The sequence below is a fragment of the Pseudorasbora parva genome, chromosome 15, assembly GCF_024679245.1.
Source record: "Pseudorasbora parva isolate DD20220531a chromosome 15, ASM2467924v1, whole genome shotgun sequence".
Classification (NCBI taxonomy): Eukaryota; Metazoa; Chordata; class Actinopteri; order Cypriniformes; family Gobionidae; genus Pseudorasbora; species Pseudorasbora parva.
In genome coordinates, this window is record NC_090186.1 from 2,603,050 (window position 1) to 2,619,693 (window position 16,644).

Below are 16,644 nucleotides of genomic sequence, written 5' to 3' on the forward strand. Positions count from 1 at the left end.
GTGGAGGTTCTTTTTGTGTGTTTTGTCTGGCTTACTGTGAATAAATGAGATGGAAAGGAGCAGTGTTTGATTTTTTTATTATTTTGAGATGAATGAGTGTATGGCGTATGTTTACACTAGTTGTGATGTTAGAATATCTGGGATGAAGCGCTGTTGTGGCCACATAAACGCCTGCAGATAAATAAACAGGTCATTTTTTAACCAGTTCTTAAATCCGTTGGAGACGTCAGCAGCTGTTGGCCATCTCGGACAGGATTGACATCAGACTGAGACCAGGGAACTTGGGGTCGAGGATGAGGTCATGGAGAAGGGCCTGACCTTTCTCCCGAGCCTGAGCTGAACACATAGCTTTACGCCAGAGATTCACCAGGGTACCGCCTGTTCAAAACACAAAATAATGCTCTTAAATCAACTAGACAGAAATTGGAGTTAATCACAGATGTTTTCATTTGTATTGGTTAAAAATTTTCAACGAGTGTCCCAGACAGCAACATACATATCCGGCCCACATCTGGTATGTGTGGATTCCACAGATGTGGCCTGGATCTGGGCCGACACTATGTTGCTGTCTGGGATGCTATAATGCAAGCAAAAACAACAACAACAAAAAACTCTTTGTGCAACATGGGATCATGTAATTATGTGAAACTGTATCTCACCAAAAAACACAAAAAACTTTGCATTGCTACTATTTACGGTTTAGTTTTTTATTAATCCATCAACTTATTGAGCCACTAGAATATGTTGTATGGTAAAAATGTCTGAGACCACAGTGACCATCTACAAAATCTAATTTAAACATTAAAATGGACATTTATGAAAATGAGATATTCTGATCTATTTCTAGGTGACTGATGAAATGAAAGTGAATGGGTAACCCTGATCATGTGACTTTGATGGCCAGATTGTCTTATTCCATTGAAGCCAGTGTTATTTGAGCGTTTTATTAATATTTTGAATTCGCTTATATTTTTAATTTTAATTTTTTAATTTAGGTTTTTTTTTAGTCATGTTGTGCTTTTATCATTTTATTACTTTATTTATTTCAGTTTATTGCCAAGGCAACATCTCATTATTTTTTAAATTTTCCAACTAATATTTATATTTTATTTCAGCTAACAGAAACACTTCTAATAATCTTAGATTTAATTAACGATAATAACCCTGGCTGAAGCTCAAAATGCTCTTTGGATAACCTCAGATAATCCTGGAGAACATGATCATCAGGATTTAATTCACCCCAAAATTTAAATTGTGGTATGATTTACTCACCCTTAATATTCGATGTCGATGTTTTGATATACTTTCATTGCATGAACAAAAAAACACAGACATTTTTCAGAATGAAAAGGTGAGTAAACAATGACAGATTTTCTGGGGTGAATTATCCTTTAAAGTTGAATTCTAGACATTCTCAGATTCAAGTTATGTTATAAAATTAGTTTTGATAAATCAGAAAGTATTACACTAAATACAAAAGCATTTTCCCTAGTGGTCACAGACGTTTGGACTCCCGCTGTATAACCTTTCTCCATTCCTCTGATATTCTTACCAAGCAGTTGATTCACACTGTTCATCCAGCTGAAAATGTAGAGTGTGTGGTTCTCCTCGGTGCTGAGATCGGCGATGTTGGGCGGGCTATCAGACTCCTGCAGCACCCGGCTCGGCAAAGGAACCATGAACTTCTCTGACTTCTCAATGCTGCCGTGGAAATTAGTAGCTGCTACATACGCAGCCGAGCGGAGCCAGCTTATTCCAAACCCAACCTCGGGAGAGGAGTATAACTTCTGCCTGCAGCAATCATATAACTGGTTTAGTTTAAGCCGAAGGCACCTGCCAAACTGAAGCTGCAGAGTATCAACAAATATTTGGTTGAGGGAAATGGCATCCCAGACAGCAACATTGTGTCTGCCCAGATCCGGCCAACATCTGGATTCCACATGTACCGGATGTGGGCCGGATCTGGGCCGACACTATGTTTCTGTCTAGGAAATGGCATAATGTGTAGAAGTTTGACTGTGTTATGAAGCATATATGGACCTTTCACTGCAGGCAGTGGAGGCGGTTTGTAGAGACTCCTCCTCTGCTGCCCACATCAGTCCCAGAATCTGATCCTTCTTGTTAAAATCAGTGTCCTCAGATTCACTGATCTGCGGCAGAGACTACAAAGAAACACCAAAAAGAGGGTTAGTCCTTGCACTTAACGGAAGAAATGTGCCTGAGCTGCTGTTACCTGTTTGAACACCCATTTGTAAGAAGACTCTAACATGGTCAGTATCGAAAAATTGGCTTACATCAAGTTAGTTACCTACCCAGATAGCAATATAATGTCGGCCCATACCAGATCTGGTATGCATGGATTCCCCGTGTACCAGATGTGGGCCGACACCATGTTGCTGTCTGGGTAGAAATAGTGAAAAATAGTCTTAGAATAGAAATAGTCTTAATTTGATCTCTTTATATTGATTTTTTATTTACTTACAATGTGGTCACATATGTTTGGCCCCAATTATGTATAGATATTGTGCTTTTTTAACTACAAATATTCCATTTGTGCATGCATGATAATTGCTGTTACTGCTTAACATTGTATTGTGCTTAGTTTGTAGTGTTTGTTACAGTACAGTGTCTATGGGCTCTATCATACTCTAGGCACAATGTGGCAGCAGGCGCGACGCAAGTGTGTTTTGCTAGTTTCAGTCAGACGCAGTTCTCATGCTCACGTCCAGCTCCTCGTTGTTTAAATATAAAATGCACTGGCTTCACCCATCAGAGTGTGTGTGTGTGTGTGTGTGTGTGTGTTCCCCCATGGGCGTCTGACTCTGGTCTAAACCAGGTGTGTTCAGGAGCATTGTTGGAGCGTTGCTATTGTGAGGAACTGAAAACCACTGACCATTGACCAACACACGCCTGCTCTAAAGTCAATAGTGCAGTATTTCTGTGTTATTTAAAGGGTGTGTAAGTAATATGAGCCTATAGGTGGTGCACAACACACACACACACACACACACACACTCTGGTTATTAGACACACAGGGATGCACAGCAGCACACACACATTATTAAATATTAACAATAAAAGGATTCCTCTCAGGAGAAGCGTTTAGTCTTTCAATTCAATGCGTAAGCGCAATTGGCTTTTAAAGTGGATTCGGACACGCCCTGCGCCGTGAGCTTCGGCCCTATTTTAACCATCTGAGCTCATGGTCTGAAGCCCACGCAACAGGTGCACTCAGGGTGTGTCCGAATCTACTTTTGGCCCAGGTCCGGCCCACATCTGGTACGAATGGAATCCACATTCTGGGCCAGATCTGGGCTGACACTGTTTTGCAGTCTGTTAAGTCACTTTGGAAAAAAGCATCTGCCTAACGAATGAATGTGAATATTTATGTGCATCCAGAGAGAGAGTGACAGGAGCTGATCAATGACACCTGGAAAAATGTTTGCCATTTGGACATGGCATCAGGGTGTTTGGTGGAACAGTCGGTGTAGCTGGAGCAGTAATCTTGAGCCGCCTCCGCTGGAACCTGAATGTGCACCTGAACCCCACCCTTCCCAATCACACCTGTGTGAACTGCTGCCAGGAACGGAAGCACAGACAGGTAGTAGTTTATACCTGCAAGAGAGTGAAAGGGAAACAATGAGAAAGCACAGGACGGGATTTAGAACAGCTAGCTTTGACTTTATGTTCATCTAGTGGTGTAAATGTAGAGCTGCACTTACATGCATACCAGCTCTGAGGAGAGATGCAAACCGGCTCTGAACTTTCCAGTCCACAAGTGCTAGCACTGCCAGGGCTTGGGTCAGTCAACCGACCTAAGATGCAAAGTGACAACCAAAGCATTATTTTATTATATTAGTTTTATTATAACATTAAGCAGAATTTCTTGACCTGACTTGACATTTCATCAGTGCAAGCCCGTACCCAGACAGCAGTGTTTGGTATAACTAGTTACTGTAATTTAATTACTTTTCCCTTGAAAAAGTAAAGTAAGGGATTACTCTTAGTTTTTGTGTAATTTAATTACAGTTACTTCACATGAAATTGAATACAGTGTATAGACTGTAGAACAATTATACATAATACAATAGTGAAATTAATATCAAAGCTTTAAAATGCATGTTTCTATCTATCCTTCTCACGTGTAAAACTTTGGTCAGTTAATAAGAATAATTAATGTAGTTTTATATTTTGTATTTGAATTAAAAGAGCTGTTTCATGTCTATCCTTGAATGGCTTTACTCGAGGTTGAGATAGGATTTAGAAAGTAATTAGTAATAAGTAATTACATTCATTTTGGAGAGAGTAATTTGAAAAGTAATCTATTTACGCTATTGAAGATGTACTTAGTACCTAGTAATTCATTACTTTTTTAGAGTAACTTACCCAACACTGCCAGACAGCAAGATAGTGTCGGCCCATTTCCGGCCCACATCTGGTACATGTGGATTCCAGATGTGGCCCAGATCTGTGCCGACATTATGTTGCTGTCTGGGACAATATATGGACAGAAGTATTGGGACACCTGACCATTACACCAACAGGGACTGTAATGACATTGCTGTTTAAATTGCATGCAACTGTTTGGCCATGGAAATCCACTCCGCTCCACTCACGACACTCGCCACAAATGTTGTGTTGCTATTGTCAGTCGAAGTTTGGAGCTGTGGAATCAGCAGACGTTGGTGATTTACTCACCATATGCCATGATTTATGCACTCGGTTATCCTGCTCTATGACTTTACGAGTTGCTGCTGGTCCTAAACTCTTCCACTTTCCAATAACACCACTTCACAGTACCATGAATTCACTGAGAACAAATGTTTGTAAACTCAGACTGCATGGCTGATTGATCCCAGACAGCAACATAGTGTCGGCTCAGATCCGGCCCACATCTGGTACGCGTTGAATCCACATGTACCCGATTCGGCCATCTAGGAAACACTTGAATTCAATTATTAGAAGCTGTGTCCCAATACTTTTGTCCATATGCATTCATATTTGCATATGTAAAGTATATGTGACCCTGGACCACAAAACCAATCATAAGGGTCAATTTTTTGTACAGCTGATATATATATCAAAGCGCTTTGGGTGTCTAGAAAAGCGCTATATAAATGTAATGAATTATTATATATATATCTGAAAGCTGAAAGAAATATGCTTTCCATTGATGTATGGTTTGTTGGGATATGACAATATTTGGTCAAGATTCAGCTATTTGACTATCTGGAATCTGAGGGTGCACAAAAATCTAAATATTAAGAAAATCTCCTTTAAAGATTTCCAAATAAAGTCCTTAGCAATGCATATTACTACTTATAATACATATTTTTATATATTTACGGTAGGACATTTATAAAATATCGTCATGGAACATGATCTTTAATTAATATCCTAATGTTTTTTTGCATAAAAGGAAAATTGATTATTTTGACCCATACAATGTATTGTTGGCTGGTTTTGTGCACCAGGGTGACATATATGCAAGGCTTTTTACTCCTCCTTTTCACATGTATTTTAACTATCCACACACATCTACAATGTATTACTTTTAATACAGAGCTAGTAATATTTTTCATCCCCTAACCATCACAGAAACCTTTCAGAATTAAACCACCATTTAATGTTTTAGCTCACACCTGATTTGAGTTTCCAGCCCAGCTGCAGAGGAAGACTCCACAGAGGATTCTCCTTTTCTCCAGGGCCCATGGAGCTCATGTAGGGATACGTAGAGTTAATCAGCAGCTTGTACAAAGCCATCCTCTGCAAGTAGTCCCATGGGTTTATCTGGACCACCCCGTCGACTGTGGGCAGCTGGGAGAGCTCGCTTGGGGCTTTCTCCCACTGAATAGGAAGTCCATTTTCAGTAACTATTGCTGCCTGGCTGAGCACAGCCAACACGACTACAGCACCCACAGTTCTGATGAAACCCATGTCTAGTTGGAAATCTAGCAGGACTGCCGAAGTGTGGTCAGCACAGGGGCCAGCTTTTATCTAAAAGCCAACAAAGGACTTTGGTCCCAAATGGAGACAGAACCAAATAAGTGTGTGTGGGGGTCGATGCATACAATAGAGACACTTTTCAGAAATTGTCCACTTTGATGAACATTTTATGCTTAATTTTCTCAATACATGGCCCTACCAAGATAGCAACAGTGTCTGCCCAGATCTGGTACGCACATTGTACTGTTTTCTGGGCAACATGAACCCTTTTGTTACATTTAACTTTTAGAAAACTAAGGTAAGGACTCAAGTGCAGGAAGGGATCAAATTTATTATAAAGCAACATAATACAAAAACACACAAGGTGGAAAACATATTCTTAATCAAAACATATATACCAGTGGATCACAGGGAAGGGAGACATTAGACAACATACTGACCAAGACTCAAGGAGACAATATAAAGGGAACCAAATCGGGGGCCTATTGCACAAAACTAGGATAAGGGATTAAGCCGGGATATCTTGGTAATCTTGTCGTCTGTATGCAAAATTTAGTACACTGCTGTCGTGTAAACGTACTCTGAAGGCACACTCACACCAAGAGCAATAACGATAATGAAAGAAAACTGTATATTAGTGGATAAATTGAGCCAGGATCACCAAGATATCCCGCTTAATCCCTTATCCTTTTGGGCAATAGGCCCCAGGAGGGAACAGGTGGGAGAAATAAAAACTAATCAGATAACAAGGGGGAGGGATCAGAGAGAGACATGAAGAACACATGGCCAAAATTACAAAACACCCATGTGCTACACAAGACAGGACAGACATGTTACACCTTTTGGGGTAAATACAATGTTTATTTACTGTACTATTATATAGTCTAACTATATCTTGTTTATAGGAAAATAAAATCAATTTCTTACATAATGTATTAGTTGAGAGCAGCTTGTGTAACGTTTACCTTGATGCAATATGGTCAGTGTTATCTGGCATATTTGGACAGTCACCTGCTAACCAGAGTACATGTGTGATATAACGGGTTCAAGTCTGTTTCCACCGGTGTCACTGAGGACATTTTAGGGGCATGTTGTATTGAGAGGTTCAAAAAAAATCATTTGCAACCTTTGCCTTCGTTTGTCAGGGTCTGTATACTTGGTGACGGAAAAGATACATTGAACATTAGGTCAGAAGCAATACAAAAAATGTATGTCTGTTGAAAACATATCACCTTACACGACTTAAAGTTTTAGTATTAAAATGCATTAAAACCAAGCGGCAACCTCCTCCAGTTTCTGTTAAAGCCAATACGAAAGTAACTAAAACTGCAATTGCAAACTGCAAAACCGGCTCCAGAAGGAGCAGAATCTCATTGAGCCTCATGTTAAAATGCCCAACTTTACAGCAGAAAAAAACATGTTTACAGCCTGGTACAAATTGTGGATTTGGTCTATACGGCTAATTCTGCCCCTCATGACAACTGTGAGGGGGTGAATTTTTGTATAACTCATTCGTTTACATTATGTGAAGCCTTAAAGTTCTGCATAATTAAGGGCGTGGCCACTTTGAGTGACAGGTGGATAGCCATTTATCCACTGTCTGTTAGTCATTGCGTCACCTCAGCACCACCCACATCCCACCTCTTTGCCCATTGTTTGTTTTCCATCCATCTGGCATTTATTTCGGACGCCTTCCCGGGGAGGAGACCCTGGAAAAGACATGCTGGAGGGATTATGTCTCCCGGATGGCCTGGGAACACCTCGGTATTACCCCGGAAGAGCTGGAGGAAGTGTATAGGGAGAGGGAAGTTTGGGTGTCTCTGCTTAGACTGTTGCCCCCTGGACCTGGCCCCAGATAAGCGGATGATGATGATGATGGAAGTTTTCAAAACAATTTTGAAACAAATATGCACAACTGTTACCCAATCACAGCAGTGGACGTTGACTTCTGAGTCTTGAATAAGGCACCGCCATCAAAACTGAGTGTTCGAAAGAGAGGGTCAGAAAATAGTTTATTACTTCTAAATTAGAATGTTTTTTTGATGTAAAAATCTTGATAACATTATATGAGGACTTCAGAGAACATTATCGGGAAAAAGAAATGCAGTTCATGGTCTCTTTAACAAAGCTATTTTTGCTGTGTGAGAGTCATTAAGAGACACTGGTCATGACATGAGGAATCAAACTCTCGTTGGCCATTTTACTATAATAAATACCATACGTTTCAGACCTCAAAAAAATAGTAGAAGCGAAACCGAATGAGGGTGGAAAAGAATCAAGTTTTGTGCTGTTGACTTGTGCCAAGCAAATACAATAAAATCCAATTAAATTAATAAAATAATAAAAAAGGCATGTCACGCTCTACTTTCCCATGATAGAATACGCACCCCTAATTATCTTTGTTTTATTAAATTAAAATCAAACAAACAAATTATAAATTCTCTTAAATTTTCTCATATAGTACATATTTCACAAATTGGCATATTTTCTAATGGCATACCGATTGCAGAAAAAATACTGTTCATGTTCACAATACCTTAATACAAAGAATTCAATGCAAAATAAGCATATTAAAGGTATAGTTCACCAAAAAAAGAAAATGTGATGTTTATCTGCTAATTCTAATTACACCCCATTGACATGCATTATACAAGCAAAGGTTAAAAATCTTCATTTGTGTTCTCCTGAAGAAACAAACACACCTACATCTCGGACGCCCTGGGGGTCAGCGGATAAACATCACAGGCTCATTTTTGGTTGAACTATCCCTTTAAAGCTCATTTCTGCCACTAAATAGATTTTTAAAAAAAAAGGTAATTGTGAGTTATCATCTCACAATTCTAACATAAAAGGCTGAGTTTTAAGATATAAACTTGCAAATTCAAGTTATGTAATCCAAATTGCAAATACAAACTGAGAAACATAGTAAGAATCGTGAGATGAAACTGCAAGAAAATTGTCTTTATTTAGCCTATTTAATTCCATGAACAAGCTCTCAGCCCTGTTTGTTTGTGGAGCTCTGCGTCTCAGTGTCCGTCAGAAAGCCCCAGTGTCTCAGCAGCGCCCCCCGCTGTCCTGGAGGAGTAATGAAATACTCTCTCTGCTGATCGGAGTACCTCTCCTCTGTGGGAACGATGTCTCTGTAGCTCCAGTCCTGCCAGCGGAAGTTAAACCTCTCCAGAAGTTCGATCCGATCCTCCTGAGCGCTCACACAGTCCGGAGGATCCTTCTGCTGGAGATCTGCTCCCACTCGCACATCCTTAAAGACCAGCAGGGCTCGTATAGCAAACCAGCCTCCCAGCTTGGGGTGTATACAGACTCCAAACATCTTCTGTGTAGAGTAAGGAGAAACTATTTCAGGAAGCAGACAATGTCTTTACATTCGACATTAGCATAAACCGAGAGGGGCCACTGGAAGAGCTTGTTGTAGGTTCAACACCAATAAGTGTGCATGATATAAATATAGACTATGTGCAACACAATGCCAAACACTTTACATTATTACAGGAAGACGTGGAGAGATTCTCAGTACTCACGTGTAGTGTTTAATATGTTTACCATAGTTATGAACAGATCTAGTTTGACATCTAGAATTATTCACAGAATAGATAAATCTCTATCATTTTGATTTTAAAAAAGACTAAAAATGTAAGGATTACCGTTTTATAAAACTTTTTCAAAACTTTATGTAGTACATGTTGGTAGATAAGTGTAAAGATTGTGCTGCTAGTTTTATTTGTTGGTTTTCAAGATAAAATGTGACATTATTTCAGCGTGTGTATTACCAGAAGTTGTTAGTTTCAGCCCTAATCATTTAGTTTTCTGACGAATCGAAGGTAAACATTTTAATCGACTGATATAATAAAGTGTAATAAACACGATGAGAGTGTCTGGCTGACCTTATCAGTCCACGGTGGACTTTCAGGAGGCAGATAATATCTTTACATTAGACAGTAGCATAGACGAGACGGGCCACTGGAAGATCTTGTTGCAGGTTCAACACAAATAAGTGTGCATGATATAAATGTAGACTATGTGCAACACAATGCCAAACACTTTACATTATTACAGGAAGCTGTGGAGAGATTCTCAGTACTCACTTGTAGTGTTTAATATGTTTACCATAGTTATGAACTGACCTAGTTTGACATCTAGAATTATTCACACAGTAGATAAATCTCTATCATTTTGATTTTAAAAAAGACTAAAAATGTAAGGATTACCGTTTTATAAAACTTTTTCAAAACTTTATGTAGTACATGTTGGTAAGGCAAGGCAAGGCAAGTTTATTTATATAGCACATTTCATACACAATGGCAATTCAAAGTGCTTTACATGGATAGAGGGATTATGTCTCCCATTATGTCTTATGGTAGATAAGTGTATAGATTGTGCTGCTAATTTTATTTGTTGGTTTTCAAGATAAAATGTGACATTATTTCAGCGTGTGTATTGCCAGAAGTTGTTTGTTTCAGCCCTAATCATTTAGTTTTCTGACGAATCAAAGGTAAACATTTTAATCGACTGATATAATAAAGTGTAATAAAGACGACGAGAGTGTCTGGCTGACCTTATCAGCCCACGGTGGACTTTCAGGAGGCAGATAATATCTTTACATTAGACCTTAGCATAAACCGAGAGGGGCCACTGGAAGATCTTGTTGCAGGTTCAACACCAATAAGTGTGCATGATATAAATATAGACTATGTGCAACACAATGCCAAACACTTTACATTATTACAGGAAGCTGTGGAGAGATTCTCAGTACTCACTTGTAGTGTTTAATATGTTTACCATAGTTATAAACTGATCTAGTTTGACATCTAGAATTATTCACACAGTAGATAAATCTCTATCATTTTGATTTAAAAAAATAATACTAACCGTTTTATAAAACTTTTTCAAAACTTTATGTAGTACATGTTGTTAGATACGTGCGTAGATATTGCTGCTAATTTTTATTTGTTGGTTTTCAAGATAAAATGTGAAATTATTTCAGTTTGTGTGTATTACCAGAAGTAATAGTTTGTTTCATAAGCCTGTCACAGCCCTAATCATTTAGTTTTCAAAGGTAAACATTTTAATCGACTGATATAATAAAGTGTAATAAAGACGACGAGAGTGTCTGGCTGACCTTATCAGCCCACGGTGGACTTTCAGGAGGCAGATAATATCTTTACATTAGACATTAGCATAGATCGAGAGGGGCCACCGGAAGATCTTGTTGCAGGTTCAACACCAATAAGTGTGCATGATATAAATATAGACTATGTGCAACACAATGCCAAACACTTTACATTATTACAGGAAGCTGTGGAGAGATTCTCAGTACTCACTTGTAGTGTTTAATATGTTTACCATAGTTATGAACTGACCTAGTTTGACATCTAGAATTATTCACAGAGTAGATAAATCTCTATCATTTTGATTTTAAAAAAGACTAAAAATGTAAGGATTACCGTTTTATAAAACTTTTTCAAAACTTTATGTAGTACATGTTGGTAGATAAGTGTATAGATTGTGCTGCTAATTTTATTTGTTGGTTTTCAAGATAAAATGTGAAATTATTTCTGTGTGTGTATTACCAGAAGTTGTTTGTTTCAGCCCTAATCATTTAGTTTTCTGGCGAATCGAAGGTAAACATTTTAATCGACTGATATAATAAAGTGTAATAAACACGATGAGAGTGTCTGGCTGACCTTATCAGCCCACGGTGGACTTTCAGGAAGCAGATAATATCTTTACATTAGACAGTAGCAAAGACGAGACAGGCCACCGGAAGATCTTGTTGCAGATTCAACACAAATAAGTGTGCATGATATAAATGTAGACTATGTGCAACACAATGCCAAAGTACATATAGTGCATGTTGGTAGATAAGTGCATAGATAGTGCTGCTAGTTTTATTTGTTGGTTTTTCAAGATAAAATGTGAAATTATTTCAGCGTAAACAGCGTGTTGTTACCGTCAGTTCATTACATTATATATTCTCCATATCCACTATCAATCACCACTTACACTAAATGAATGCACAATCATTCTTGCATTTTGGTGATTTGTTAGTTATTGTTTTGTCGTTGCCGTTTTAATCAGTCACTCTTGTCCGTCGGGCAAGTAAAATTCTCTTTCACTAGTCCCTTCAAGAAATGCACTTGTCCCTGACAAGCAGACAAGCGTTAATGTCGAGCCCTGGTTTCGTTTTCTGACAAATCAAAGGTAAACATTTTAATCGACTGATATAATAAAGCGTTATAAACACGATGAGAGTGTCTGGCTGACCTTATCAGCCCACGGTGGACTGAGGATGTCTGATTTCTGGTAGTAGTACGCGGCTCCTGATACGTGGGCGGCAGTCTGTGCGAGAAACTTGGGTCTTCTGCTGGGCAGCATCTCATAATCATAACTGATATCCACGGACTGATCGGGAAAACACTGAGAGAAAACAGATTAAAACATATGGTCGGATAATTGAATCGGGATCCCCACCCTATGAATATATATATTTTGTTACATATGTTACATGTACTCACTATTATAATAACAGTAAATTATGCGTAATTACAATTAACTAACCCTCTACCAAATCCTAATCCTACCATAAACCGTAAGTAATTAAATACATAATTACACTGTAACAATAACACCTTAAAAATAAATTGTAGCCATATATTTTCATGTATCAAGTCCCAATTAATACTGTGGAAAATTAAAGGGATAGTTCACTTTAAAATGAAAATTGTCATCCTTTGCTCACCCTCAAGTTGTTTCAAACCTGTATGTTTTTCTTTCTTCAGCTGAACACAAGGGAAGATATTTTGAAGAATGTCAAACCAAACCGTTAACTGGAGCCATTGACTTCCATAGTAGGAAAAAAAAATACTATGGAAGTCAATGGCTTAATTGTGAGCTTAAAGTGAACTCCCTTTAATATTATAAATGTGGAAAATATTTAGTATCTATTAAATTAAAATCCCTGTATTTTTCTACTAATTATAGTACTGTTAAATGTATTTTTATTTATTTATTTTTATCAGATTATTTTAATCAAATATATTGATTCTTTATTTAAATAAAACGTGATTATTTTGATCAATACATTTATTTTAGTTACTTATAATAAGGGGATGGTGGTGTTGGTCCCCGGACCCCAGTTTGAAAACTCCTGCTTCAGATAAAAACAGGAGGAAAACATCTAACCAAAGAGTAACGTTATGACGTGAGTGTGAACGGAAGCAGTGGAAATCTGCCCTGAATCATACCAGCGAGACGGAGGATGAGAGTGTGTGAGCGCTGCACTGATCTATGGGGTCCCTGAGGCCCTCACAGCGCCGGCTCTGTAAGAAGGGCAGGAATGAGAGCTCAAACATGGAGGGGGTGCTCAGGACCACCACAGCCAGAGTGTCCTCTGGGTAAGGGAGGTGATGGCCATGAGAGAGCACTGCATTGTACCAGCCAACCTACCATAACACAGACATATCATGAATAACAAACATAGAAACTGTGAGCTTATAGTGGTTACATTCACAGCTGTATACAGAGTTGTCTAAACATGTGTAAGTGCACATGTGGGTTTGAACAGAACAGTGGATAGACTTGCACATTATATAATGCACCACTATAATATCACAGACATCGTATAATTTCAGTATCGAGCCTGTTTGTTTTTATTTTGTTCGTGGAGCAGGACAAATTACCTTAAAAGGATACATTTCAAAACCTTGCGCTTTTAAAGACTCACGGAAAGTCCCTAAAAGATCCTCCATGCTCTCACTGGAGATCGCCATATCTCTTCTTCTCAGAAATATTGCGGGGTTTTATGGCGTGCATTTGCGCCGCATAGTGGACAGGAGATGGGAGAGTCTCTCTCTCTCTCTCTCTCTCTCTCTCTCTCTCTCTCTCTCTCTCTCTCTCTCTCTCTCTCTCTCTCTCTCTCTCTCTCTCTCTCTCTCTCTCTCTCTCTCTCTCTCTCTCTCTCTCTCTCTCTCTCTCTCTCTCTCTCTCTCTCTCTCTCTCTCTCTCTCTCTCTCTCTCTCTCTCTCTCTCTCTCTCTCTCTCTCTCTCTCTCTGTGTGTGTTTTACAGAAGGCGTTTTCAAGAGAGCGCTAGGGGGACCGTCCAGGAAACATTTTTGATAAATAATGTTCAATAAGATGGAAATGCATTAAATGCGAATTTGATATAACTAAATGAACTAATAAATAACACATGTTATATTCAAATTTATATATATATATTAATCAACACATAAAATAAATTTAAATTAATAAATAAATAGATTAAAATAAGCAAATAAATAATAAACAGTATACAGAACTATAGTGTGCATAATATATATATAGGTTTTGGTGGAAACAGGGCTTTAGATTTACGTGTTAGAGTAATCAATAATCAGTAATCAAGTTTTGTTTGTATTTAAAGATAAGTTTTCTTGTGTTATGTGCTTACAAATGTAATTTCTTAACCTAGCTAAAATAGTGTTTAACTATTGTGGATATTAATATCCACTGCAGAGTTGATAGTTAAGGCCCGTTCAAATGAACGCTAGGAGTTATTTGCTCGGTCATAAAATAAACTCTTTCAAAATTCCCTATGAATTAATTAAATCATTAATTTGAGCTAAATAGACTTCCCTTATACAGAGTCCCTACACCTAGGAAGACCTAAACACGTATACAGTAACAAAAGTGCATTTCTATTAGTTTGCTCAAAATTAAACATTTCTAAAGCACAGGGGTAACAAAATGACTGTACTATAGGTGCAGTTTTCATGTAGACTTTATTGTAATAAAGTATTTTCATTTGTATTATTTCTAATATTCATAATATTTGTACTAATCCCACTTTGTTCTTATCCTGAAGAGCAGTAGAAATACATACAAATAAAAATGAAAATGATTAAACCGAACAGGATTCCACCAGCACTTTGCTGATTTGGACGGATTACATCAATGACTTCGATTTGACTTGGATCCCAAATACAATCTTCCTCAAGACCGCTTGGCACCATCCCACAGTTTGGAGGGCACCAGGCAGCGTCATACCCATGATCATGCCAGGTTTTCTGCATTGGATGACCTTGACGGTCGATCTTCTTCACTCTACCAACATTGGCCTTCACTCTCACAATCACTCTCTCGTTCTCAGGAAGATGTACAGGGTATCTGGAGGCCTTTCCTAGATCTCGGCTGAGGTAGACGCCACGTCCGAGCATGCCTTTATCAGACAGACGGAAACCATCCTTAGCAATTTTTTGCGCAGCCCTCATGGATGTGCCATGATACATCGTGTAGACTTTGCCCTCCTCTGGAGCCGTATAGCTCTCAAGACATGGTGGAGAAGTTGGACCCAAGTCATCATCTTCAGACATGTTTGCACCTGAATCACAAATATCATATATGAACCACATATCTATAAATCTTTACTATCATTGCTATCAATTTAACACATCCCTGCTGAATAAAAGTATTTTATTTTAGAAAAAGAAAAAAGACTGACCCCAAACTTTGAACTGTAGAGTTATACAAAATATTTATATTTTAAATAAATGCTTTTCTTTCTATGTGTCTTTTCTTCTTTAAAAAAACAAAACGTTTTACTCGTCAAAGAGTCCTGAAAAAGTTTCACAGGTGATAAAATAATATTAAGCAGCACAACTGTTTTCCTGATGAAAATGCAGCTTTGCATTACAGAAATTATATTTTAAAGTATATTAATATTTCACAAAATTATTATTTTTCTGTATTTTGATCAAATAAATGCAGCCTTGATGATCATAAGAGACTTCTTGTACATGTATTTTATATATTTTGACACAAACAAAGTGGTAACTTACCTCTGATGTTACTTCTAACACTGAATGCAGACTTTCTGAAAGCAGGATTATGAACACCGCATGCTTATTCAGGGTGTTTCCGCAATGGAAATACTGCTCGAACAAAAGAATAAGCTTTCAGTTTCTCTTTGCCCTGATGAAGTCAAGATAAAATTATGAATGATTACATGTAGCCTATATATGGACTTTGTAAAAGATAGTGTTATAAATCCAGTAAGACTGGGAAAGGCTCTACATTTTACCATTTTGTAAAAGAGTGTTGTTTATTTAATTTCTCACCAAGCAGAGTGAGCCATACCATGTGTCACGTTTCACCAGTGAGAGTGCCCCTGATTATCACTAGAGGGCACTCCACTCCAGACTGTTACGCCATCAAAGACTACATTACCCATAATCCTTTGCCGGACTCATTAGCACTCACTGTTTATACCTGTTTCTCCTTACTTCATTATCAAAAATCCTACTAATCAAACTAAATAATAATATTTATTAATGTAAATAATAAGATAGGGAACCCACAACAATTCAAAAAACATTGAAATATGTATTGTCCTCGTTTTTTAAATTAATGGATAATGGCAAATGATATTCCAGTGATATTTTGACCACCCAAATAGGAAATGTCCCCGGTGTCCATTTCAGAAATCTGGTCACCTTAATCTTGGACATTCTTTGTCTTAGAGAAAACCATTTAAAGGCTTAGTTCACTTCAAAATGAAAATGTCCTGATATTTTACTCACCCCTATGCCATCCAATGTTAATGTCTTTCTTTCTTCAGTCGTAAAGAAATTACATTTTTTGAGGAAAACATTCCAGGATTTTTCTCCATAATGGACTTCAATGGGAACCAACAGTTGAAGGTCCAA

The 16,644-nt window shown here is 38.0% G+C and overlaps 2 protein-coding genes across 2 annotated transcripts; both read right to left on the minus strand.

Annotated features, from left to right (window-relative positions):
* Positions 1-61: 61 nt before the first annotated feature.
* LOC137040904 (protein leg1a-like) lies at positions 62-5,980 on the minus strand. The gene is made up of 6 exons (XM_067416714.1): positions 5,643-5,980; positions 3,723-3,815; positions 3,431-3,615; positions 2,041-2,162; positions 1,553-1,791; positions 62-378 (listed from the first exon to the last, which is right to left on the minus strand). The coding sequence occupies exons 1-6, from the start codon at positions 5,935-5,937 to the stop codon at positions 227-229; spliced, it is 1,086 nt and encodes a 361-aa protein (XP_067272815.1). The 5' UTR covers positions 5,938-5,980; the 3' UTR covers positions 62-226.
* Positions 5,981-6,113: 133 nt separating this feature from the next.
* Positions 6,114-13,797, minus strand: mmachc (metabolism of cobalamin associated C). The gene is made up of 4 exons (XM_067416715.1): positions 13,641-13,797; positions 13,206-13,403; positions 12,226-12,378; positions 6,114-9,277 (listed from the first exon to the last, which is right to left on the minus strand). Exons 1-4 carry the CDS (start codon positions 13,728-13,730, stop codon positions 8,942-8,944), a joined length of 777 nt encoding a protein of 258 aa, XP_067272816.1. The 5' UTR covers positions 13,731-13,797; the 3' UTR covers positions 6,114-8,941.
* Between the last annotated feature and the right edge of the window lie 2,847 nt (positions 13,798-16,644).

What these genes read in the sequence shown, in the direction of transcription:
- LOC137040904 (XM_067416714.1), bottom strand. Translation starts at nt 5,937, where the DNA reads ATGGGTTTCATCAGAACTGTGGGTGCTGTAGTCGTGTTGGCTGTGCTC. An exon ending in TCCTCAGAGCTGGTATGCAT is followed by an intron (nt 3,616 to 3,722) that starts GTAAGTGCAGCT and finishes ACTCTCTTGCAG; the next exon opens with GTATAAACTACTACCTGTCT. An exon ending in AATGGCAAACATTTTTCCAG is followed by an intron (nt 2,163 to 3,430) that starts GTGTCATTGATC and finishes GTTTCTTTGTAG; the next exon opens with TCTCTGCCGCAGATCAGTGA.
- mmachc (XM_067416715.1), bottom strand. Translation starts at nt 13,730, where the DNA reads ATGGCGATCTCCAGTGAGAGCATGGAGGATCTTTTAGGGACTTTCCGT. An exon ending in TTGAAATGTATCCTTTTAAG is followed by an intron (nt 13,404 to 13,640) that starts GTAATTTGTCCT and finishes GTGTTATGGTAG; the next exon opens with GTTGGCTGGTACAATGCAGT. An exon ending in TCTCATCCTCCGTCTCGCTG is followed by an intron (nt 12,379 to 13,205) that starts GTATGATTCAGG and finishes GTTTTCTCTCAG; the next exon opens with TGTTTTCCCGATCAGTCCGT.